The 27,553-nt window shown below is 38.1% G+C and overlaps 2 protein-coding genes across 8 annotated transcripts in view; one reads left to right on the plus strand and one right to left on the minus strand.

The window, feature by feature from the left end:
- LOC126278524 (anillin-like) overlaps nucleotides 1-3,861 on the minus strand; it is a 137,588-nt gene extending 133,727 nt beyond the window's left edge. For 3 of the 6 annotated variants that reach the window (XM_049978696.1, XM_049978694.1, XM_049978693.1), the window contains exon 1: nucleotides 3,428-3,615. In XM_049978696.1, the coding sequence (XP_049834653.1) occupies nucleotides 3,428-3,445 (18 nt within the window). In that variant the 5' untranslated portion in view covers nucleotides 3,446-3,615. Of the gene's footprint in view, nucleotides 1-3,427 lie in introns of all 6 variants that reach the window. The other 3 variants (XM_049978697.1, XM_049978698.1, XM_049978695.1) reach the window with 3 other exon arrangements.
- The window catches only part of LOC126278527 (zinc finger MYND domain-containing protein 10), a 113,063-nt gene continuing 89,345 nt past the window's right edge, over nucleotides 3,836-27,553 (plus strand). The window contains exons 1-3 of one of the 2 annotated variants that reach the window (XM_049978703.1): nucleotides 3,836-4,068; nucleotides 4,143-4,251; nucleotides 26,198-26,311. In XM_049978703.1, the coding sequence (XP_049834660.1) occupies nucleotides 3,971-4,068; nucleotides 4,143-4,251; nucleotides 26,198-26,311 (321 nt within the window). In that variant the 5' untranslated portion in view covers nucleotides 3,836-3,970. The remainder of the gene's footprint in view (nucleotides 4,069-4,142; nucleotides 4,252-26,197; nucleotides 26,312-27,553) is intronic. The other variant, XM_049978704.1, reaches the window with a different exon arrangement.

Here is a 27,553-nt window from a genome sequence, read left to right on the forward strand (position 1 = left end):
CTGCTGATACAAAAAGATCAACACCTGCAACTACAAAAATAAAACCAAAACCACAACACCTCTAAAACCCCAAAAAATTAAATATCCCTACAGATATTAAAACACTCAACACACCATAAATACAAAAAATGTTACAACTTGAGAAAAAAATAAATAATAAAAAAAATTACTCAGCACCACCAACCACACACACACACACACACACACACACACACACACACTAAAATCACTCACACGACAAAAATAAAAAACACAGCACTGTTATATTCATCATCATTTCCATACCTAACAACAGAAGCCACACAGTAACTTAAACGTCTTACTGCACCACACTCAGCAAACCAACAACACCTAATGAAAACACCACGCACATAAACAAAAAAATTAATTTAGAACACACTGAAAAAATTTCCAATCCTCACATCTTGAACTACAAACACCATCAACGACTTCACACACCCTACATCAAAGCTCAAATGAACCCAATGCAACACATTACCCTCAGCACACACCACCGGATGGCATCAGCAAACACAAGACGATATCTATAAACACATCCAACTTGTAAACTCCACATCATAATGACATCACACACCACGACACCTTACGTGACAGATCAAATCAGACGGGTGGACTCTGATGCTTCTGTTGACCTATATGTTTCTATCGCACTTCCACGGAGCGCTCCTAATGATACCCTTGTCTCTGATGAACACCCACCGTCAAGGGCAGCATAACGTACTGGGATCTATTATTTAAGGAGTCATTGAGCACTCACATACCTGGGAACCTGTTCAATATGCTCACACCTTAGCTAACATCCTGCAATGGGGCACGTGTCAAATGCTTTCTAGAAATATAGAATCTGTTCATTGCACTTCATCCATAGTTTGCAGTAAATAATGCAGAAAAGGTCAACGTTAGTTTCCCATGACTAATGCTTTCTAAAACCATGCCGATTCACGAACGCGAGTTTCTCGGTGTTAAGAAAATTTATCATATTCTACCTGAGAACACAATCAAGGATTCTGTGGCAAACTGATCTTAGGGATATTGGCCTGTAATTTTACGGGTCTTTTTTACCCTTTATGTACAGAAGTCACCTACACTTTTTTCCAGTCACTTAGGACTTTGCATGGGGCGAGAAACTTATGATAAATGCAAGGTAAGTAAGGGGCCATTGCGTACACTATGTAAAACTGAATTGGGATCCCATCTGGACCTGGCAATTTATTTGGTTTGAACTCTCCCAGTTGATTATCTATACTAGGATGCTTAATTACATATTTGTATCTCCCAAATTTTAATACCTTCTGAGTGAGGGTCCTTATGTGAAAGACATGCAAATGTCATAGTGACATTTCATTTCAAAAACTGTTGCCATGTTCAAGGTGCTGTGCAAGATTTTCACTGGGAAAAGAGACAAGCTACTGTGCATTCCATTGTTTTCTTAAAGCTGTATTTAATGTCAAACAACTCCAATTGTTGCAAAAACATGAAAAGGTTTTCCAGAGACCCCAAAAATTTCTGACTGTTCGAAGTCTCAGAAACAATTTTACATTTTTTTTCTTTTTTTTGTAAAAAATGATCAAATGCAATTTGAAAGTTTGTTTAAATAATGACAGCCCAAGACACGATGCAGGTCTACTTCATGTCTTTTGGACAGAACTTGGACATTTACTAAAACAAAAAGCAACAACTCTGCAAAAAATCATACACTTAGGTATGGTGCCTGCAGCCCAGTTTAAAAATTTCAATAATTTCACCTATGCCACCACCTCAAAGACTTTGGTGTAAATGCATAGTGGAACTTTTTTGCACCAAGTCATGAACTAGAATGTGTTAGACCTAGAATAGCAACTGTTAAAGAATTTACTGTCCAAGGTAGTCCACAGCAGAGGGCAGTGGGGAACCAAATCCGCTTATCTTTGGATTTACATGTAGCCTGTGAGCAAATCATCAATGAAATTGTAGAGAAGGCTCAAACTGAATCAGTCATGGCATCTCCGGAAGAAATGTTTTCTTTGGTTTCAAGACTTGCTGCGAGAAAAGAAAGTCACCAGTTAAAGTGGTTCTCAGGGAACTTCAAGTCATTTGTTGTCAATCAGAACCAACCTGATGATGAGCTAGAGCTTACAGTTTTTACACCACACCAGGCTAGTAAATTGTCTGCTGGCGGGTTGGCAAATGTTTGTGAAATCTCTATAGAAGAAAATAGTGCACTTAAAATTTCTCGCATTTCTGCAATACTTAGACCGTTTCATTGGCTAATTTGAAAAGAAACAGACTGGATCCTGACTAGCACACTATCGCAGATCTACCGGTGTTATCTACAACATAGATTAGCAGATGCAGTTCTGTAGAGCTAATCATTACTAAAATTGATGAAAAATTAACACCAATGGAGCACTAATGTAGTGTCATGAATGGCAGCTTGGGAGTGAAAAACACAATCTAACCAAACAAAAGATTGCGGGGTGGAAGACTCTGCTATATTAGCAAAGGTTTGGGAACCTTTATTAAGCAATCCACCAGCAGGGCTGGGGACCTACAAAACATTCCCCACACACAACTGGACTTGTTAGGCTGTTGGCATGTCCCCATAGAAATGCAGACACCAGTTTTATTTTCTTTTTTATTTACTGGTAATTGCTAAATCCATCTCTGACCATTAAAACTTTTAATTGGGCCTATATTGTGACATTTTTAAAATACTGCTTTTTCTGACACGCCAAACTGTATGTTTGCATGAGAAACTTTGCTGAATAAATGTATATTTTCTAGGTAAAAATCATTTGGGGAAATTTTGGACTTTGTAGAGAAAAAGATGTTCTTTCAATTAGCAATTCACAGAAGTGTGGATCTGGTGTGCCTTTTGTGATGCATGGGTTCAAAAATCACTTATTTTTGAAGAAAATTTGCTTCCGAGTAACTTCGCTCCTTGGAAGCGATAAATTTTAAAAATCTTCCACTGGACGATGTCGGGTGCAGAATTCACCCGTCATAATTTTTTTTCCACAATCGAAAAAAGCAACCGATGGAATGCTCATGCAAGGATGCACATCAAAACTATAGAACAGAAACGTGTACGCAGTATTCGTCACTTGGAGCATGTAGATCAACAAATCACTCGTGCTTAAATGTTTATAGATACGCTGTGTACACAGTCATTGCTTCGTAGATCTCAATTTCTGGCATATTTAGGCGTCATCTACAGTTGCTTCTGGTCAATATCAATAGAAAACAGCAAATCTAGAATACTGGAATTCAAGCGTTTCCGATAGTAAAACAAAAAAAATTATATGCACCATAAATGAAATTTGAAAATACAGCCTAGAGACTGTTGAATCTTGTATTACTATTTTACATTGTGGGAAATGCCCGTCTGTGTAAACAGACTTGACATATTCCGCAAAATAACAGTTACCTGAGTAAAAGGATCCATTATTGTTTATCAACACGTTAACGATCTGGGTGACTATATCCTCTACAAATTCAAAAAAACGTTTCTTAGCTACACATCACACGTCGTTAAATTCTAAACACATAAACCAAGCCCTTACACTGCTCTCCCATTTCGAACTCAAATCAGTATTTAACCGCCGCTGGCTTATCATTGGCCAACGTATGAAACATAAGGGAACTTTCAGTAGTGACCTTAGTTTCAAATAAGTATCTTGAGTGTAAAAATTTAACTCAATTTGTCATCCGCCGAAAAACCTTCAAAGAACCTAATTGCACATTGGAAAATTATCCCATTTACGAAATGAAAAGAATTATCGTTAAAGGAGACGTCTGGTTATTTTATTTAGGTAATGTGAACTCCCGATGTTGGCACATCGCATGTATTACCATAACAACAGTTACCATGGAGGCAAATTCAAAACCTATTACGAAGTAAACAAACTCAGTGCGTCGACGAGTCCAGAAGATACGATTTATGGATACTGCCAATCGTTTACAGTAACAAATGGCCGAAAGTATAAATTATATCATTCACCCTGGTGAAATAGAAACCTATGTTAGCCACCTAGAACCGACTAATATTGAAGAACTCGGTTCAAGAAGGTAAATTTCTGCTATCGTCTAACAGCACAATTTCATTTCCTCTAAGAAAGTATTAAAAAGTTTTCGATTTACAGATGGTTCGAAATCCACGAGAGAATCCAAAAATTACATCAACAAAGTATTTTAGAAGCCGGTGAGATGCGTGAAGAAACGGTGAAAGATACGTTGATATCTTACGGTAAAGTAAGTAAAGCACGTTTCATACAATAACTCAAAATATATACATTGAAGAAAGTAATTTTAATGTGCCCCCTGTTGTTTTTCACTCATTATTCCCCATAAAATTCAATGTTAGATAGGCCCATTCCATTCCCCACTCAATCTGTAGGCCCACGACAGATTTTCTCAGGAACATTAGAAGTAAAGTTATATTATGGTGTTCAATATCTCTTTATGAATAAAATAATACATTTAAGTGTTGCCGGAATAAACACACACATTATACCCAAAAATTGAACTTATAATGTGTCAGTCATGGAGAATGTGATATTGGTTTGCTGAAAGAGTAGTTGTCTGTTTGTCTATTATACCTGTAATGTTTATGGAAAAGTAAAACTTAATGTTCTGAAATATGCTAGAAGACTAAAATGGGAATCTCTCATTACAGCACTTAAGATTTGTCCTCATCCCATTCTCATAAGAATGCACACTGTAATTGTTCTAATTTTGTGTATGAGGCCCAGAAAGGATTGATACAAAGTATATTCTTAGATTACAGAATGGTTGCTGATTATTTTTAAACATTTGCTAGTTCTGGTTTTACAGCAGTTCAGTGACACTCACCTGTTAGTCTGAAACACGTGGTGCCCATTTAGTGTTGCCCTTTCTTTGTATGCATTCAGCACAGTATAGATTAGATTAAATCCAGTTTTTGTTTCATAGTTCCAAAAGTGACATTATTCTTATGGGTGTGGAACATGTCAGAAAGAATAACATAAAACACTTGAATACAGTACCTACTACGCTGATCATTTGTCAGGAGACTGTCAAAATAGGTGAATACATTACAGTACTGCTACTAACATTTATAGAATTAATACACTGTCAAAATGAAACATTGTTATGCACTTTTAATAAATTTAACATACACCTAACTGCAATCCACCAATTGTTTGATCCATTGTCTTCAGTAGGTGAGAAAAGTCGAGTTTTACATAACCGATGTTTTTGTAATCAATGATGGTTTTCACAGAGAAGGTCATTGTGTCCCATTTTCCAGATACCTCATTATGTTTGAGCTCCACCAATTTTAATGATTTAAGCTTGTTTCTCAATGCTGCTGTTTTTAATATCTCTTGGATATATAAAATGATATTGACCCTTTGTTGTTACTGTTACTCTCTGGTGGTTGTGTGTTCATGTATGTGCAGTGGTTGTAGTGTATGTACTGGCTTTCCATTTAATCAAATATCCTTTTACAATTATTTCATGTTAATGCCAAAAATGCTCAGCAAAACGGTTATGAGCCCAGAACCAGGTTTGAAAGCAATGTTTTATAAGTGTTAAAAATAAAATGTGTGCATGGAAATCTGGAGTCGGTTTGTGAGTAAGTTACATGTGTGTCAATAATTTTTTGTTTTTAACTTTTTGTTGAATGATCATCTGTGCATGCAGAAACGGGTATTTTTTTCATTCAAACCTATAAATGAATGGTGTAGCATCATTTGGACTTACAGCAGTTGAAAAGTTCATTGGACACAAAAATTATGCAGTGTGAAAATGTGCATATTTAGTCCATAGCAATGTGTGAGATGTTACAGAAAACTCTCCTTCGGACCCAATGAAACTAGAAGATTCTTGGCAGAAAAGAGACATTCCCATATTCTACTCTTCATTGACAAGGCAAACTATTCTATACAAGGAGCACGAGTACAGAAGCACGAGCTTGGATAGTCTTGGAAAAAGGATTTGAAACTGTGGACTATTGTGAAGAATGAACTTATTTCAAACATTATTCATTATCAAATTAGATAAATGCAGTTTGATAGATGACTACTGTGGCTGAACTGTAATGACTGTGTTTAACTTAAATGAAATGAAATTCCCAGTCAGTGAAGAGTAGATATGAACTTTGCTCTTGGCTAGATGACTTGATCTTTCAGGGCCTGTCAACCTGTGATGATGGTACTGAAAAACAGTGGCACACATCCCATCGGTTAATCTATTAAAGTAAAACTATTATTATTATTATTATTATTATTATTATTATTATTATTATTATTATTATTAGGTGTGAAATCTGAAGATGCAAAAGGAAATGAAAACACAGCATCATATATAAATAAACAGTCATACAAAATGCTTTATTAAATGCTACAAGTGCAACAGAATTTCTGTAGCAAGGTTGAGAAAGGAAATATAACTAGAAAACAGTCAGAACACAAGAAACCCTTTCTAGCAGCACAAAGGGAGATTTGGTATTTAGATTCCGGAGCTTTGACTCATCACCAATGATGAAGAGAAGCTTCTTAATACCAAGCTATTTGTATGTAATAGCTCAGTAGTCAACATGGGATGTGATGGCTTAGCAGCAAAGACTTCTGGACGTGTTAATCTCACTTTACTAGTGACAAAGTAGTGAAAGGAGAAGCATCTGATGGCATTTCCATCCCAAACTCTCAGATAGTACAATTGTAAGCAAAAGGAATGAAGTGGCTTCATTTAAGATGCAGAAGGTGAACTGATTGCTAAAGCACCACTTAAGAATGGCACCTGTTGTTTGAGTATAGGTGAAGTAAACCAATGCTTCTACACAAAAAGTGGTTGATTCCTATGGCATCACAGGCTATGACATATGAGTCACAAACAAATGATGAAGTTGGCAAAGATTTCAATGGGCCTAAATGAGAATATTGTGGTCAAGGAACACCGTGAGTTGTGCATCATGGAAAACTAGTGACATATTCCCCTCTAAACTAGCTATAGGTATTCTAAACACATTCTGAATTTAGTACAGGGTGATTATAATTAAAGTTAAACTTTCAAACCTCTGTAGAAATAACACCATTGGTCAAAATGACATCAAATTGCAATGCAATATTATCGGAGAAAAGGGAAAATGTATGGCAGAAGAAAAATAAATAGTTACAAAATGTTGCAATAGCTGGCACTGTAAGCATCATAATTTAATAGTGGCCAACTAAAAATGACAAATGAATCATACAACAGTGCCTAAGGTGTACATTTGACATTAAACATTTGTACAACTGTGATACCATTAGTTACATAAGGCCATCCACCACAGCGAGGTCATATCACAACAGATGGTAAAAATTGGTTTTTAATTGTCCTGAGGCCAAAAACTGCATAAAAAGCATCACTCACATCAGTTTTTAATTCTCCTGAGGTCAAAAACTGCATAAACAGCATCAATCATATCAGTTTTTAATTGCCCTGAGGCCAAAAATTCCACAAAAAAGCATCAATCAAAATCAAATTGGATACTTAATTCCCGTGTGACTGATGCAAAACATGTTCAGTATAGTGTCCACCATTTTGTGCAACAAGTTGAAATCGAGAAACAGCATGTTCCACAACTGATCAAAGTGTTTCTGTGGTAACGTTCAGAATGTGTTGCGCAATGCCTTCATTGCAGCTAAGTTTGCAGCCGGAACCCTGAACGCAATATCTTTCAGGTAGCCACACAACCAGAAGTCACGTGGTTTAAGATCAGGTGACTGGAACGGCCAGACTGTAGCGAAATGGTGGCTGATAATTCTAGCATTTCCAAAATGGCACTTCAGCAGCTGCTTTACGGGATTTGTAAAGTGCAGAGGTGCTCCATCTTGCATAAAAATTATCCCATCCACGCTGTTGGAGAGTTGGAATGACATGGTTGAGCAAAAGACACTCATAGCGCTTACCAGTGACAGTATAAGTCACAGGACTGGAAGCACCTGTTTCTTCAAAAAAATATGGTCCTATGATAAATGATGCCATAGACCCACACCACACAATGGCCTTTTCAGGATGAAGTGATAATGGTTGATTTGCGTGTGGATTTTCTGTTGCCCATATTCGACAATTCTGTGTATTGACATATCTTTTCAGAAGGAAGAGGGGTTCGTCTGTCCACAAAATCCATGGCCATAACTGTCCACTTCCATGTGAGCAAGATATTCTATAGCAAAGGTGTCCCTTGCTGGCAGGTCAACAGGAAGCAACTTCTGCACATGGGTAATGTTGGATGGCTAACAAAGGAGGATGTTTCATAGGATTTTATGCACTGTGCTCACGGGTACATGCAATGTTTGGGCAATTCTCCATGCACCACATATTTGCACACCACCACTCATCTCCTCCTGCATTACTGTGGCCACTGCTTCCACTGACTCGAATCAATTTGTAACCTCCCTCTACCAGGTTGCTCACCAAAAGAACCCATCTTTTCAAATTTCTGAATCATTTTCTCTAGACCCATGGCAGTCATCAGAACAACGCCTTTTTTCAACCCCTCAGTGTCCAGAATTTCTGCAGAGTGACATGTGCTAAGTCACCATTATTGTAATACAGCTTTACAAGCAGAGCGCAATGCTGCATGGAGACAGGCAAGCGTCGCAGATGCGAAAGGAGGAAAAGCCGTGTACCCAGCTTGTTTATACCAACTTCAATGTGTTGTGCGCATGACAAGTGTTTTCATTTAAGTATTCTGACACATACAGCACCATCTGTTGATCAATTTTCACACTATTTTTTTTTCTTTCTTCTGCTATACGTTTTCCCCATTCTCCGATAATATTCCATTCCAGTTTGACATCATTCTGACCAGTGGTGTTATTCCTACAGCATTTTCAAAGTTTAACTTTCATTCTCATCACCCTGTGCATTCTGATTTATGTCAGCCAATGCAGACAGCATCTATGGGTGGATACTGTTATTTTTCACATATGATTTTTCAAAATTCAAGTTTGTATATTTTTTGAAGAAATGTCTGAAGTCATACAGACACTTGATCTACAATGTTATTACTGAAAAGCAGGGAGGAAGAAATATCAAGAAGTTGCTGGCTGACAATGAAAAGAGATATTTCAATGATGAACTAAGAATTTCTGGTTTCTGAAGGTACCATGCATCAGCTTACAGTACAATACAACCCAGAGAAAGGTGGTGGTGTTGAGAGAGCTAATTGAATATTGTTTCAGAAAGCCCATACAACATTGTTCTGTACCTATCTCCCTCTTTTTATTTTGTGAGTCGTCAGTTTTCATGTCGTGCTGATGCAACCCACTCAAATTCCTCTCCTGTGCCATTCTTTTCTTCTCACAGTAGCAGCTGCAACCTATGCCCTCAATTATTTGCTTGAGTGTATTACAACCACTGTATTCATGCAAGAGAGCCCACTAGAGAGGTCAATAGTATCAAATCATGCATTGACAACATTATAACTAACATGTCCCACTTTACATGCAGTGCATCAGTTCTGAAGCTTGCCATTTCTGACCACCACGCAATACAGGTACTGATAGAAGCTGAAAATCCTCATGTCAATAGAAAAGAGAAACAATATGTAACAAAAAGAATCACCAATGATGACAATGTTAAAGATCTCAACAGTTTGCTGAAAAGCTTACAATGGGGTGAAAAAAACAGCATTACTTTCAGTGAATTTGCATCAGATTTTTATTATTGCTTCAGCATTTCATGCCCAGAAATGACCTTTACAGTAAATGACTGCAAAAAGAGACAAAAAAATAACTGGATAAATCATGAAGTAAAAACAGCAAGAGAGAAACTTAGACTTTTCCAATATGCAATGGTAAATAATAACAATAATAATAGACTAAAGGTAGAATTTAAGAACTATCATGATTATTATAAAGATCTGCTGCTAGAAACTAAAAGTAAATATGTAGCCACAATGTTAAGGAACTCTACTAACACTGGACTAGCTGTTTGGAAAGTAATAAATAGCTTTAGGGATTGTAAGGACAGATCTACTAGTGATTTTACTATAAACCATAAAGGGCGTATCATGAAACTTCAATGTCAGATTGCAAATGTTTTTAATGAGTACTTTTCTTCTGTTGGAAAATCTGTCAATGACCATTTTAAGAATCTTCAGTATAGATATAAGGGCATTCCAATCAAACAAAGCATATACTTGGCCCCAACCAATAGCAAGGAAATCCAAACCATAGTAAGGTCATTAAAAAATACAAAATCAGCAGGCTATGATGGATTGTCTATCAGTACACTGAAAAGATGCATAGACAACATATCTGATGCCATGGCCACAGCAGTAAATGATGTAATTGCATCAGGTTGTTTCCCAGATAGTCTAAAGATAGCACAAGTAACCCCGATTTACAAGAAAGGTGATAAATCAAACATTGAGAACTACCGTCCCATCTCAATCTTACCTGCATTTTCTAAGGTAGTTGAGAAAGTTATTTATACTAGATTAATGACATTCCTGAGTCAACACAATTTAATATTTGAAAATCAGAATGGCTTTATGAAAAACAAGTCAACTTCAGTAGCTGCAGCACAATTAATAGACAAAATAATAACTGCCATAGAGAATAAGGAGTATGTAACTGGAGTGTTCCTTGATCTAGAAAAAGCTTTTGATTGTGTCAACATCACCATATTACTTGACAAGCTATGGAACCTGGGTATTAGAGGAACTGGCTATGATCTAATAAAATCCTATAAGTGCAATAGAAAACAATTTGTCTTGCTTAAAACAAAAAGTGGGTCTTTCAAATCTAAAATTACTGATATCGAATATGGAGTGCCTCAAGGTTCTGTCTTGGGACCCCTTCTTTTCTTAATTTATGTTAATGACATACAGTATTGTTCCCCTAACTGTAAAAAAATATTGTATGCAGATGATACATCAATTGTGTGTAGACACGAAGACTATGACAGTCTGGAGGTGCTGTGCAACAGTGTAACTAATGAAATAGTGAAGTATTTTAATGAAAGCCATCTAAATGTAAGTGCTTCAAAGACTGCAATGATGGAATTTAACACAAGGAAACAAATAGAATTTGGTATGAAATTATCCATAGGAAATGACATTGTGAAAAAAGAAAAATGGACAAAGTTCTTGGGAATTACAATCCAGGACAGCCTCAAATGGGACATGCATATCGATTCCTTAGCCTGTAAGCTGTCGAAGAATGTATTTGCTATAAATATGATGAGCAAATATTGTAAGAATATGGGTGTACTACAAACTGCTTATCATGCACTATTCTCATCAAATTTAAACTATGCTGTAGAAATATGAGGTGCAACAACTCAAGCCAACCTAAGCACATTATTAATACTACAGAAAAAAGTTATCAGAATTATTTGTGGTGCCAAACCCAGAGAATCATGTCGAAATCTGTTCCCAAAATTAGGAGTGCTTACCATTATAGGTTTATACATATTGAAAGTTATATTGCTCGTTAAAACAATAAATCCAAATTTCAACTGTGACCTGCACCAGTACGATACAAGGTAAAAGTTCAGATACCATGTAAATAGCCACAGAACAGCTTTATATTAAAAAAATGCACTTTATGCTGGGCTGAAGCTAGCTAATGCCCTACCAAAAAGTTTCACAACCCTTCCTAGTAACAAATTAAAAGATCAGCTAAAAAAAATTCTAATTGAAAACCCTTTTCATTCCTTAGACGAGTACTATATCTATATGAAAAGTGCTTCATAAGTATGTCAAGCTCATAGTTTAAAGTAACTTACAACTAATACGATGTTGATAACAACAATATTTGTAATATTGTGATTGTATACTACCAAATGTAAAATGCATCAAATGTAAAATTTATTAATACAAACAAACCATTAGTTTTTAAATTTATAAACTGACGTATTCAGAAGAATAATCTATATGATGTCCTGAAACTGTATTATTTCTAGGGATTGTATTTGATTATTCGATGTTGAATAAATATTATTATTATTATTATTATTATTATAGTTTCTACCCTCTATTACTGTGGAAGTTATTCCCTGATGTCTTGACCAGTGTCCTATCGTCCTGGTCCTTTTTCATGACAGTGTCTTCCACAGATTCCTTTGCTCGCCAATTCTGCGGTGAACCTTCTTATTCCTTAGCTTATCAGTCCACCTATTTTTCAGTGTTCTTCTGCAGCAGCCCATCTCAAATGCTCTTATTCCCTTCTGTTCTGGTTGTCCAACAGTCCATGTTTCACTGCCACAGAGACCTGCGCTCCAAATATACATTCTCGGTAATTTATTCCTTGAATCAAGGCCTGTGTGTGCTACTAGTAGACTTCTCCTCACCAGAAATGCCTTTTTTGTCAGTACTACTTTGGTTTTTATGCCTTCCTTGCTCCATCCATTGAGAGTTACATTACTGCCCAGGTAACAGAAGTCCTCAACTTCATCTACAACATTATCTCCAATTCTGATGTAAGGTTTCTCACTGTTCTCATTTCTGCTACACCTTATTGCTTTCATCTTTCTTTGATTTACTCTCAGTCCATATTCTGTATTCATTAAATTCTTCATTCCATCCAACAGATCCTGTAATTCTTCTTCACTTTCACTGAGTATGGTAATGTCATCAGTGAATCTTATCACTGATATTCTCTCATCCTGAATTTTAGTTCCCCCACAGGAACCTTTTTTTTTTTTTTTTTTGCTGTTCAAGATTTACTTGTACTTTCACAAAACTCTTAAGCAATGTTAGGAATGAACAAGCGGCCTTTTGAAATAGGTGAAGGTGTTATTGTACACTCGAACTTCATATTGCATGTCAACGTTGATTTAAGGGGATGTCTTAGGATATGTAAATTTATGTATTCATATATGTGCGTAGTCATTGTAGTCCATGTACTGTTTTTCTTCATTGGATAAAACCATCTTTTACAAAGCTTTCACATGAATACTAGAAATGTTCCATTTTTGCAGTGGTGCAAGAATTAAACTGGTTAAGTTCTCCTGGAACCTCTTTGTAAGGGGACACCATTCTACTTTTGCTTTGCTATCCTGGATTGATTTCATTTCCTTTGTCACCCATGAGTATCTGGTCACTAAATTTGATGCCACTAATTGCTTTAAGATAGGATAAGAATTTCTAGGGATTTTGTGGGGAGTCTTTCAGCAGACTTCTGCTATGTTACTCATTGAGGGCTTCACATGTTGCCTTTCTGACAGCCAAACGCATCCTTTTTTTTTTTTTTTTTTTTGTAAGGAAAGCAGGAAGTTTCTTTACAGATACTGTAACTCCCTCCCATCATGAACAGTTCTACTAGGTGCATACATATCCAATGCTTAGTCAACTATTCTTCTTAACAACAGCCACAATGACTCTACATGTTTCAAGATCATCATTGAGACATGGCACTACTGCCTTTTATCTTGCTTGCTGAACCTGTAAATCTTTGTACTTGTTTCAGTTGGTCTTTGTACTATATTAATCACTGTTGCTTAATTGTCTGCTGGCCAGTGATACCAACTTCAATCTAGACATCTTGTTAGAAGTGAGGGCCGGCCGGAGTGGCCGAGCGGTTCTAGGCGCTACAACCATGTGACCACTACGGCCACAGGTTCAGATCCTGCCTCGGACATGGACGTGTGTGATGTCCTTAGATTAGTTAGGTTTAAGTAATTCTAAGTTCTAGGGGACTGGTGACCTCAGAAGTTAAGTCCGATAGTGCTCAGAGCCATTTGAACCATTTTGAGAAGTGAGGTTTCTTTGTTACTATGAGAACCAATAAATTTCCATCATGAGTGGGCTTCCATTATATCTGTTCTAGGCAGTTTCCAGAGAAGAAATTTAGTAAAGTATCGCAATATGTATAGTCACTCACATAACTTAAAAAAGTATAGGCTAATTATACCAACCGATTGTTCGGTGATTAAAGTCTCCTTGAGTGATGAAAGCATAATTGAGAAGTATTCATACTAGCAAACTGAGATTTTCTTTAAAGTTTTAGGCTTCATCTGGAGTAGTGCCGTGGGGGTGGTGGAGGGGGGGGGGGGGGGTTCATTGGTGATTTGGTAGAAAAACCCATCTTTGATAGTGAGTCTTGCCGAAACAATGGCTCATGCAGCTTCATTATTTATCTTGATGGATTTGAGTTCTTGTCTGTTACAAAAAATACACCATCTCCATTTCTCATTAGCATACCATTTCGAAATATACTGATGTGGGGGAAAAAAATCGCAATACCACAAAATAATTAATGTAGAGTAATGACATTTTTGGAATCCATTTGTTTAGGATAACATATTTAAGTCATTAAAATAGCAAGATCACAGGCTAGTGAAAGTGTGACATAAGCCATTGCAAATGTGAACTGCTGATACATTAATAAACGGTGTAACCACCAGAGTGTGGAATGCAAGCATGCATGCATTGTGTTGTATGTGTACTGGATGTCAGTTTGTGGGTTGGAGTTCCATGCCTGTTGCACTTTGCCAGTTAATACAGGGTCAGTTAATGCTGTTTGTGGATGCTGCTGGAGTCCCATATATGCTCAGTTAGAGACAGATCTGGTTATCAAGCAGGCCAAGGGAACATGTAGACACTGTGTAGGGCATGTTGGGTTACAACAGTGGTATGTGAGTGAGCATTATTCTGATGGAAAACACCCCCTGGAATTTAGTTCATGAATGGCAGCACAACAGGTTGATCACCAAATTGACAAACAAATTTGCAGTCAGGGTGTGTGGGATAACCACGAGAGCACTGTCATATGAAATCACATCCCAGACTATAACTCCAGTTGTAAGTCCAGTGTGTTTAGCACCCAGATAGATTAGTTTCAGGCTCTCAACTGGCCTCCATCTAGTCAGCAAACGGCCATCACTGGCACAGAGGCAGAACCTGCTTGCATCAGAAAACACAACAGACCTCCACCCTGCCTTCCAATGAGCCCTCATTTGACATCACTAAAGCAGCAAATGGTGGTATTTGGGGTCAGTGAAATGCATGCTACAGTTTGACTCAGAGTTGTCCTTGAAGTAACCGTTGTGTAACAGTTTGTTGTGTCACAGCTGAAATTGCTGCTGCAGATACAGTATGATGTGCCTGAGGCATATGCCAAACACAATGCTCTTCCCTCTCAGTGGTGTCACATGGATGCCTGGAGCCAAGTCTTTTTGTGACCATAGATTCTCATGCCAGCAATCATATACAGTGGCTGCCTTCCTGCCAAGTCTTTCTGCAATATTGCAGAAGGAACATCCAGTTTCTTGCAGACACATTACACAATCTCATTCAAACTCAGTGAGGTGTTGACAATGGCGTCTTTGTTGCCTTAAAGGCAGTCTTGACTAACATCAACCCACCATGCCCAATCTCAAAGGTAACTAATGCATAAGACCATTACTACATGGATTTAAAGCAAACCTGATGCATCCTTAAAGTGGTGTTTCTAGCAACACTCTTATGTGGCTGGCACAAAATTTCAATAGATGTTGATTTTAACCAAGAACGACTCCTCTCTGAGTTTTGGGTTTTAGCCATTTTTTTGTAATTAGTATTCTAAATCTGTCCTCCGCAAACCACTATTAGGTGCTTGGCAGAGCATATGTCTCACTGTACCAGTTATTAGCATTTCTTCCTGTTCCATTCACATATGGAGCACAGGAAAAATGATTGACTGAATGCCTCTGTGGATGCAGTAATTATTCTAATCTTATCCTCATGATCGCTATGTAAGCAATACCCAGGGGGTTGTAGTATATCCCAAGAGTAATCATTTAAAACTGGTTCTCGAAAGTTCGTTATAAACTTTCTCGGGATAGTTTACATCTGTCTTCAAGAGTTTGCCAGTTCAGTTCCTTCAGTATCTCCATGACATTCTCCCACAGATTAAACAAACCTGTGGCCATTTGTGCTGCCCTTCTCTGTATACATTCAGTATCCCCTGTTAGTACCATCTGGTCTGGGTCCCACACACTTAAGCATATTCTAGGATGGGCCACATGAACTTTGTAAGCAATCTCTTTTGTAGACTGATTATATTTCTCCATTGTTCTACCAATAAACTGAATGAAGTCTACCAACTACTTTACCCATGACTGAACCTACGTGATCATTCCATTTCATATCCCTAGAAAGTGTTACACCCAGGTATTTGTATTAGTTGCTCAATTCCAACAGTGATTCACTGATGTTTTAGTCATAGGATATGATGTTTTTTTCATTTTGTGAAGTGCAAAATTTTACATTTCTCAACATTTAGAGCAAGTTGCCAATTTCTGCACCACACTGAAATCTTATCAAGAGTGGACTGAATATTTATGCAGCTTCTCTCAGATACTACTTCATTATAGGTAACTACATAATCTGCAAAAAGCTGATTTTACTTTCAATATTGTCTGCAGGTCATTAATATACAACATGAAGAGCAAGGAACTCAACACACTTCCCTGTGACACAGTCAAAGTTACTTCTGCATCTGACAATCTCCATCCAAGATAACAGGCTGTTTCCACACTACCAAAAAGTACTCAAACCAGTCACAAATTTCACTTCATACCCCATGTGATCGTACTCTTGATAATAAGCATAGGTGAAGCACTGAGTCAAATGCTTTTCAGAAATCAAGAAACTTTGCATCTACTGGGTTGCCTTAATCTATAGCTTTCAGTTCGTCACATGAGAAAAGTGCGAGCTGGATTTCACATTATCAATATTTTTGAAATCCATGTCAGTTGACATTGAGGAGGTCATTCTGTTCAAGGTACCTCATTATGTTTGAGCTCAGAATATGTTATAAAATTCTATAGTGAATCAGTGTCAAGGATACTTGACAGTAGTTTTTTTATCACTATTCTTCTAGTAGACAGGTGTGATCTGTGCCTTTTTCCAAGGGCTGAGCGCAGTTTTTTGTTGGAGGGATCTATGATAGATTATAGTTAAATGAGGGGCTAACTCAGCCACAAATTCAGGATAGAATCTGACAGGTATTCCATAGGGGCCTAGAGCTTTATTCTGTTTTAATGATTTCAGCTGTTTCTCAACAGAATGTCAGCAATATTTATTTCATTCATCTTCTCAGTGCTATGACGATTTAGTTGGGGGCAGTGCTTCTGGGTTTTTAAAGGCACATTTGAAAATGGAGTTAAGCATTTTAGCTTTTGCATTGCTACCCTCAGTTTCAGTTCCTGTCTCATTCTCTAGGGACTGGACACTAACTTTGGTGTCACTAACAGCCTTTAAATACAACCAGAATTTCTTTGGATTTTTTGAAATGTCATGACAATATTTTGCTATGGTAGTCATTGAAGGCATCACAGATTGCTCTCTTGACAGCCAAATGTGTTTCATTCAGCATCTCTTTATCTATAGCCCTATGCTTTGTTTATACCTATTATACAGTTATCTCTGTTTCTTTAGAAGTTTCTTTACAGTGACTGTATACCGTGGAGGTATTATGTGAGTTCCACTTTTTCCAATAACCAAATTAAAGTATTGAGCCCAAAACTACTAGTACTTTTGATGTCTGAAAAGTCATATAAAATTTGAAGAAACAGTTTGCTAAAAGTACAGATTTTGACTGGCTTTGAGCAATTATTACAAATTTTCCTTGTGTCAAACGCTAAAACGATCCTATTATTTGGTGTGTTGCTTAGAACCTGTATGCCAGATTTCCAAATCAGATTGATAAATTATTGAAGTAGTGATTACATTCTTTGATTCTATAGAAATTTTACTCATACAATGTCTGCTACAAACCACCAGAACATTCTGGATTTAATAGAATTAGTGCAGTGAGTGAATATAATGACTTGTGATATAATGGACACCATAATAAGTAAGTGGTGACGTATAACTAGAACATGAAAGCCAGCTTATGAACTTTCATACTTCTTCAGATCCCACAAAGAGCATACAGTGTACACATCCCACAGAGTGCTCGCAAAACTTTTGTGACTGTGTGATGTAAAAATCTCCTTTTGTGTGACTTGCTTTTATTGATGGAAGTAGAAAAATTCTTGGCTACTTAACGAGAGAAAAATAATTTAATAATTTCAAAAACCAGATATGCCCACAGCTTGAGGATGACTCTTAATGGAATCTTTAGTCGCAGCACACAAAATGGATTGGCATTAGGCGAGAGAGGTATGAACAGGTTATTTCCTGATGTCATATTTATGATTATGGTTAGTTTTACGAGCTAGAAAAATGATACCTTTCTCACTTTGGATCAGTATGCAGGAGCCAGATGGCTTATCTGATGAGCTGACCTGGAGAAAACTATTATTCCCTTTTTTATTTTGACCATGAAATCTGAAAGTTAAGGACCGCAAGCTCTTGAAAAGTGCGAGAATTGTACTCACTTCAATTTTACCTACTGCTCGAGAGGCCATTTTGACACCCAGCCAGGAATTAATCCATTTTCCCTTACCTCTTATCATAGCCTTGAAGAACAGCTAAACTCATTTGGCTTCTCTGTAGTAAAACATGCCACAGGACAATAATTGTGTACATCGTTTTCTTCACTGGAATGGTTTTTATTCATTAATGAACAGACATACTCCCATCTTCACAAGCTCTACTCAACGCTAAAAAAGTACATACAACAGAATGTTACAATACAAGATCAATCTGAATATATCTCCTGTTTTTCCACAGAGATCATAATATTCTGTCTGGCACCAAAGTTATTTACTCTAACTCTTCAGTGCATGCCGAGTATTGGGCCCCAAGTCTTTGACAGTGCCGGCCGGTATGGCTGAGCGGTTCTAGGCGCTTCAGTCAGGAACCGCGCGACTTCTACAGTCCCAGGTTCGAATCCTGCCTCGGGCATGGATGTGTGTGATGTCCTTAGGTTAGTAAGGTTTAAGTAGTTCCAAGTTCTAGGGGACTGATGATCTCAGATATTAAGTCCCATAGTGCTCAGAGCCATTTGGACCATTTCATTGGCAGTACTTCTTCCTTACCTGTGGTGCAATCTTATTCTCTGACTGTATCTTTTCTCAGAGTTGATTTGTGGAACAAATTACCTGCAGACAACCTAGCTTGTCTACAGTTCACCAATATTGTTTTCTCTCACTTATCAGCTTTTTTCAAAACCTTTTATTACCACATTCATTTCAGTTAACTCGTGTTTGTTCCCCGCATCTGGGTTTGACATCCACATTTTCAACATCATTTAGAAATGAGGACCATTAGGGAATGTCGCCAATAACCAGCATGGTAGGCTGCCCATGTGAGGATGGGCGTTCATCAGCTACCAGCACAGTGGTAGTCCCCTGACAACACAGGGAATGCATTATTTACTGACCCACACACACTGATGATTAAGTGCCAGTTTTTTATGGGAGGGGGGCAAAATGATTCCTGGTAATGACCATCAAGCCAGGTAGCTATTGCTATGACTCAGTGGCACCGATGGTGAGAGTTCTCAATAGGAATAGGCAGCATCATGGTGGATATCTTACACTGTTAAAAGACCCAAGTTATTAGTGCTTGCTGTGAAGCACCAGCAGTCTCTGCAGACGGGTCTGAATGTGTGAAAGTAGATGTCCGTGGCATCACAGGAAAGCAAAATCAAGTAAACTACCAGAACTTGGTTTCACCTAGACGAACAGAGGGTCCTTTCTAACTACTATGCCTATGTTCTTTGTAGATAATATTGAAACGATATTTGAAGAAATCTCTTTCCTCAGTAACCAGTTTTAATAAAAACAGTGACTCCTACCCAGTCTTAAGTATTATTCTCTTCCAGTAACCTGTGTGACATGCATGTCACCATAATACCATATAGAAGCATGAAGATGGTACAGGGTTTCATTTGTCACTGGGACTTAACACTATTGATGGATGATGAATTATACAAAAACTTGGAGGAGCAGGGGGTCCACTTCATACGCTGGTGTATGTGAGTGCTGAACAGACAACAGGGTTGATGCCAGAGCCTTTATCCCTGCTTTTGAGGGGGTTCGTTTCCTGACAAAGGAAAAATTTTCATCTACCATTGTGCTGTGAATCTCTATTTCTCATTCCCAATGCAGTGTTTAACTATCAATGCTTTGGCCATATCTTACCAGTCTATGAACGACCCAAATTGTGGAGACTGGTTAGCCGCTTCACAGAAACTCCTCTTGTGAGAAACCACCAGCCTGTGTCAGCTGCAGAGATGATCACTCACCCCCACCCCTCTTCATCCCTACCATGCATTCTTCAAAGTGTGCCAACTTAATTATGCAACATAAAATCCAGGAGCTTTCTGATCACCTCATATTTTGGAGCCTGGAAATATATACATAAAAAACAAAGATGCTGTAACGTACCAAACAATAAAGCGATGGTATGTTGATAGACACAATAAAAACACACAAACACATACACAAATTTCAAGCTTTCGCAACCTCAGGGAGGGAAGGAGATGGAAAGATGAAAGGATGTGGGTTTTAAGGGAGGGGGTAAGGAGTCATTCCAGTCCCTGGAGCGGAAAGACTTACCTTAGGAGTCCTTTTTCCCCCCTCGACTGTGAGAGCTTTTTTGGCCTAAAACAACATGACAATCATGCCTCAACCACCATATTCACTGGATTTGGCCCTCTGTGACTTTTTCCTGCTCCCAAAACTGAAGAGACCTATGAAAGGACAAACATGTTCAATGACTGAGGAAATAAAAACTGCATCATTGGAAGTACTCAAGACTATACCAAAAAGTGCTTATGAGAAGTGCTTCGAGGATTGGAAGAAGTGTTGGCACAATGTATTGTATCTTAGGTGGATTACTTTGAAGGAACAACATGAATATTGATGAATAAATAAATATTTTTTCATAAAAATATAAAGTCATCTTACTTTTTGAACACACATCATATTTACCCCATCACAGGGTACTTGCGTATCTTGAGATGGCCACTATAACATGACTAATATCCCTCCCCACCTCCTTGTCCCCCCAACCCCTTTCTCTCATACATTGGGACATTGGGATACATGCACACCACACCCTGTAGAGAAATACTGTGTCGTCTGGTAAGGATCTTCTGGTTCACCAACTTCTTTCCAGTACTGATCTGTAAGGGGGTTGGAACAGTTGAAGCACATCCTCTGACAGGACTTTGATTACCTATGATCATGGACCTAGAATGAGGGACACCCTACCCAAGACACTTCCTACCCTTACTAAAGTGGTGCTTTGTTGCTTGCTCAATCTCCACAACACCCTAGTCCATCCCTATGACAATTCCAACTCCTTGTCACAAGGATGATAACCCTGTGGAAGACCCAGGTGCAAAACCAGCCCGATGTTCCCATCTAGTACTTCCTATTCCAGTCCTGGAACAGGTTTATCCTACCCCATCAGGGACCCGGCTAACTGTGAATGCAGCCATGTCATTTACTAGCTATGCTGCAATCACTGCACAGCTTTTTGCATTAGCATGACTACCAACCAGGTGTGCAACAGGATGAATGGCCACAGCCGAACTGTGCCCAAGAGCAAAGTAGACCACCCTGCAGCACAACATGCAGCTTAACATAACACACTTGATTTCAATGGCTGTTTCACTACCTGAGCCATTTGGATCCTTCCCTCCATCACCAGCTTTACTTAACTGCACAGATGGGAGTTATCCTTACAACACAGTCTCCACTCCCTACGGTAACTACTCCCACACCATCCACCCAACAGTTTCCACCCCCTCTGACCTATCATCTCCTCCCCATTCTTATCTCCCACCTTGTTATTTGCCACCATCTGTCAATGTATCCACTCGTCTTTCCTCATTCCTCTTCTTTTTTCCCCACCTCTCTTCACAACAACTTCCTGACACTGCATCTGGTGACATTCTAGTCCCTGTACACTCCACCAGATAGCATTCATGTCTCTTCCCACCTGTACACTACTATCCCTTCCCCTTTCCTGCCCCCTCCAGATTTCTGTTTGCATCCCACATGCATTCTGGTCCAAGATGATGGAGTTTGTGGTCACGTGTGCATGAGGTGTGCTTGCTTGTGTATATGAATGTTGGTGTCTCTCTTTTACTGATGAAGGCTGTGGCGGAAAGCTTTATGTTAGTGTCTTTTAATTGTGCCTGTCTGCAATTTAATGTGTCTTCTTTACGGTAAGTAGCAATCTGTCTTTTTCTACATTTTTCATATTCCTATTGGGGTTTCCATTGTTTGATTCTGAAAATCTGGAAAAACATCCATTAAAATCAGCTTGCAGTGAGTCACAAAGACTACATTTTCAGGCATATTTTTTCCCTATTGCTAAAAAGCATTACTGTAGCGCATTTACAATTAATAAACACTATGTATCCATTGATGAATTACATGAAGAACCAAAGAAACTGGTATAGGCATGCATATTCAAATACAGATATATGTAAACAGACAGAATACACTATGTATCCATTGATGAATTACATGAAGAACCAAAGAAACTGGTATAGGCATGCATATTCAAATACAGATATATGTAAACAAACAGAATACGGCCCTGCGGTCGGCAACACCTACATAAGACAACAAGTGTCTAGAGCAGTTGTTAGATTGGTTACTGCTGCTACAATGGCAGGTTATGAAGATTTAAGTTAGTTTGAACATGGTGTTATCATCGGTGCATGAGCAATGGGACACAGCAACTCTGAGGTAATGATGAAGTGGGGATTTTCCTGAATGACCATTTTACGTGTGTACTGTGAATATCAAGAATCCGGTAAAACATCAAATCTCAAACATTGCTACAGCCGGAAAAAGATCCTCCAAAAACGGGACCAATGACGATTGAAGAGAATCATTCAATGTGACAAGTGCAATCTGCTGCAGATTTCAATGCTGGGACATCGACAAGTGTCGCCGTGTGAACCATTCAATGAAACATAATTGATTTGGGCTTTCGGAGCCATGGACCCTTGCAAGTCAGGAGGAGACTGTTCAAGCTGGCGGATGCTATGTAATGGTGTGGGGCGTGTGCAGTTGGAGTGATATGGGACCCCTGATATGTCTAAATATGACTCTAATAGGTCTCATGTACATAAGCATCTTATCTGATCACCTACATCCATTCGTGTCCATTGTGTATTCCGACAGACTTGGTCAATTCCAGCAGGACAATGCGACACCCCACACATGCAGAATTGCTACAGAGTGGCTCCAGGAACATTCTTCTGAGTTTAAACACTTCCATAGGCCACCAAACTCCCCCGACATGAACATTATTGAGCATATCTGGGATGTCTTGTAACATGCTGTTCAGAAGAGATCTCCACCCCCTCGTACTCTTACGGATTTATGGACAGTCCTGCAGGATTCATGGTGTCAGTTCCCCCCCCCCAGCACTATTTCAAACATTAGTCAAGTCCATGCCACGTCGTGTTGCGGCACTTCTGCGTGCCTACGGGGTCCCTACACAATATTTGATAGGTGTACCTGTTTCTTTGGCTCTACAGTGTACAATTAATTGTATCAAATGACATATGAAATGGAAAAAAGTTACTGCAGAGCAAATATAAAATATGATTGCATATCTCTTTTCATTAATAAAATGTTGAAAATAAGAAATGAAATTATACACGGATATGATCTTTGTACTGGAACACACTTTGAGGCTGCAGCAGTATTTTCCCCCAAACTAGCAACAATTCCTGTGTGTCTCTGGCATCTTCTGAACTGCAGTGAAGACTTGTTTATAGAAACTCTTGAGAAACTGATAAAAACTGCCCCTTGACAATGACAATCCACAATGTGACAACATTCAGTAACAGTAGCATTAATCATCAGAGTGAATGTTAGGTGTGTAATCGCTTTTATAGCCAAATGGTCAGCCAGTTCCCAAATAAAAAGAGAAGGTAGAAATTTTGGCAAGCAAAGGTTAGAACACCTCAGGTACTTACTTAAAAAAAAGAAACAGGGAATGATGTACACAACTATGAGCCATGTACATTTGATGTTATTTATATTTTTGAAAATAATAGAATTTTTTTTAATAAGAGGCTGCTAGAGTTTTTAGAAAAGTGCAACATATTATCCATAGCCAAATATAGTTTACAGAAAGATCAATCAACAGAAAATGCACTATTTCAGTTTCTGAGTGAAGCTCTACAAAAACTTTATAGCGGAGAAAAAGTACTGGCATATGCCTTGATCTGTCTAGGGCCTCTGACATCATAGACCATATCCTGTTGCTGCAGAAACTTATAGTGTTGGTATCAGAAGTACACCTAACAACAGGCTTAGTTCATATCGTACTGGTCACAAACAAGAAGATAATAAATTAACCAGACACTGTTCAGATTGAAATATTACAGACAACACTGCCTGTGACATTAACTAGAGTCATTAGCTGGTTCAGCCAAAACAAACTAATAATACATAAAATTAAAACAGTGGTGTTAAATTTTCATAATGTCAAGAGAAACAGTGAAGAGGTTGTAAAAATTTTGTTGCAAGTGTAGCTAATACAAAATTCCTGGGGATCTGGCTCCAAGATAACCAGAACCTTAATGGACGCTCTCACTGATACATAATTAAAGAGACTAAATACCATGTGCTATTTAATGATAGTGCTTGAAAACTGTTGTCATAAGGACTGCCTAATGACTGTTTACTATGGTAATACACATTCTGTTCTGAAGTATGGGGTCACATTCTGGTGTAACTCACCATCCTGCCTAAAACTTTTCACAGTGCTAAAAAGAATGATGACAAACATAGCTGAAATAAAAAGAAAAAAAAACCTGCAGAGCACTATTTAAAAGGATGGAGATTCTTCCTCTTTTAAGTAGCAATCTTTGTTGAAAAATATGCAATAACAAATCCTAGTGTACTCCTCAAATATGTAAATCTTCACCTGCCTAACACAAGACAATGCTCCAAATAAAAACCAGTTCATACCAAAAAGGAATATTACTGTATGGTGATATTATTTACAATAACTTGCCAATAGAAATTAAACTAATGAATGATCTATAAAGAATTAGAGCAGTGTCAAATGAATATCTATTAATGTACTGCTTCTACAGTCTGGACAACCACCTCCAAAATCTTTGAGAGCCTAAGAAAGTTAATGTTAATCATATAAGCCAAATTCCCAAAAATATTATGTAACTATGACTATTTACTTGCAGCATGTAAAGAGTTTAATAATTAATGTTAGTGTATTCATATTTTCAGTTGTAATTTTCTAATTAAAGTAGTTTAATTATAACTGAGAGATGAAAAAATTGTATTCATTAATACAAAGAAAACCTCATGTAAACATGAAGACATATTTGCACTGACCTGTTCAATAGCCGATGTACTGTATGCGTAAGATTTACAGGAGGAAAGAAAAAATACAGTACAGTATGATACATTCCCTAGGATAGCCATATGACTCGGGTGGTGAGAGTGTCACTGATACGATACGCAAGTTGGGGTGGCAGTCACTGAAACAAAGGTGGTTTTCTTTGGGGTGAGATCTATTTACGATATTTCAGTCCCCAACTTTCTCTTCTGAATGCGAAAATATTTTGTTGACACCTACCTACGTAGGGAGAAATGATCATCATAATAAAATAAGAGAAATCAGAGCTTGAACAGAAAGATTTAGGTGTTCCTTTTTCCCATGAACCATTCAAGAGTGGAATGGTAGATAAGTAGTATGAAAATGGTTCAATGAACCCTCTGCCAGGCATTTAAGTTGAACTGCAGAGTAACCATGTAGATGTAGACATAGAGAAAGGCAATTGAGCAGACAGTACGACTAAGGTCAAAGAGTAGATCGTGAATAGCTGATATCACAGCCACTACAATATTTGAATTCTCATTCTCACTACTGTTTCATCCTTGTTCGACAGAATAATTTTCTTACTTCAGAGAGGACATGATGAAATGTTACGTCACAATATCACATGTGTTCCACTGCACATAAATAACACTTCCACATTAGGTCCCACTACAACTCCTGACTCTTCATCCATTTACCTCTCCATATTATTGTTATTCTCCTTCTTTGACTCTGTCTTTCTTTCCTTACTCTGTTTTCCTCCATTACTAAAGGAATGTGATTACAGATATGTAGGGTGAGTAAGAAACAATAAATGGCAGATTTAGTTGTTAATGCTGGTGATGTCTGTTGTTAACATCATTAGATAAATGAAGCTCCAACATTTAACTCAAACAAAAATATGCATCAAAAATTTTTGGCAAAACTTTAAAGTTATCAGCTGTGTTCATCTTGTGCTCATTTCAGATACCTGTCCTTGTTCATGAAATAATCTGCATATCCATTTGGAAAGAGAAGATTTTACCACGGTTATTGTCTATTGAACCAAACCCAGGAAATACTTTTATGGCATACACTATTGTAAGTAACAGAGATTACTACATTACATTACTATGGAATATAACTCTTGAGGTGAACAGTATACTGAAAATTTGTGAATTTGTGCATTAAATCCTCATAATGATCTTTCACCTGAAATTGTTGTTTCATCTGAACATAAATTAGTTTACATGTTTAGGTCAAATTTCCAAATAGACCATGCCAGACCAGCACCTATAACAAAAATTCAGACTACAGCTGTTCTCAAGATTACTAAATTTGCCATGCTGCACGTGGAGAGCGTAAAGAAAATATAAGTTTTGATACCATGTAGGCAGTATCTGCTTTTATTGCATTTGACAATAATAATAATAATAATAATAATAATAATAATAATAATAATAAGAGTAGTAGTAATAGTAGCAGCAGTAGTAATGGCAGCATCATCAGTGTCAGTAGTTTTATTGATCTAGAGATCACTTTTAAAGGATATCGGACATGTTGTGGTATTATAGTTTAAGAAAAAAACATTGTGTATAGATGCCTTTACATTCTTACAGGTCCAGCAGTTTGTCATATATAGGATAGGCTGTCAAACATGATCTTATAGTAGGTTCCATTCCGGCATCGGAAGTAATTTAGGGAAACTGCAGAAAACCTAAAGCAAGATGGCCAAATGAGGGCTAGAACATCTATCCTCCCAAATACACTCCTGGAAATTGAAATAAGAACATCGTGAATTCATTGTCCCAGGAAGGGGAAACTTTATTGACACATTCCTGGGGTCAGATACATCACATGATCACACTGACAGAACCACAGGCACATAGACACAGGCAACAGAGCATGCACAATGTCGGCACTAGTACAGTATATATATCCACCTTTCGCAGCAATGCAGGCTGCTATTCTCCCATGGAGACGATCGTAGAGATGCTGGATGTAGTCCTGTAGAATGGCTTGCCATGCCATTTCCACCTGGCGCCTCAGTTGGACCAGCGTTCATGCTGGACGTGCAGACCGCGTGAGACGACGCTTCATCCAGTCCCAAACATGCTCAATGAGGGACAGATCCGGAGATCTTGCTGGCCAGGGTAGTTGACTTACACCTTCTAGAGCACGTTGGGTGGCACGGGATACATGCGGACGTGCATTGTCCTGTTGGAACAGCAAGTTCCCTTGCCGGTCTAGGAATGGTAGAACGATGGGTTCGATGACGATTTGGATGTACCGTGCACTATTCAGTGTCCCCTCGACGATCACCAGAGGTGTACGGCCAGTGTA

The sequence above is a fragment of the Schistocerca gregaria genome, chromosome 6 (assembly GCF_023897955.1).
Source record: "Schistocerca gregaria isolate iqSchGreg1 chromosome 6, iqSchGreg1.2, whole genome shotgun sequence".
NCBI classification, from domain to species: domain Eukaryota; kingdom Metazoa; phylum Arthropoda; class Insecta; order Orthoptera; family Acrididae; genus Schistocerca; species Schistocerca gregaria.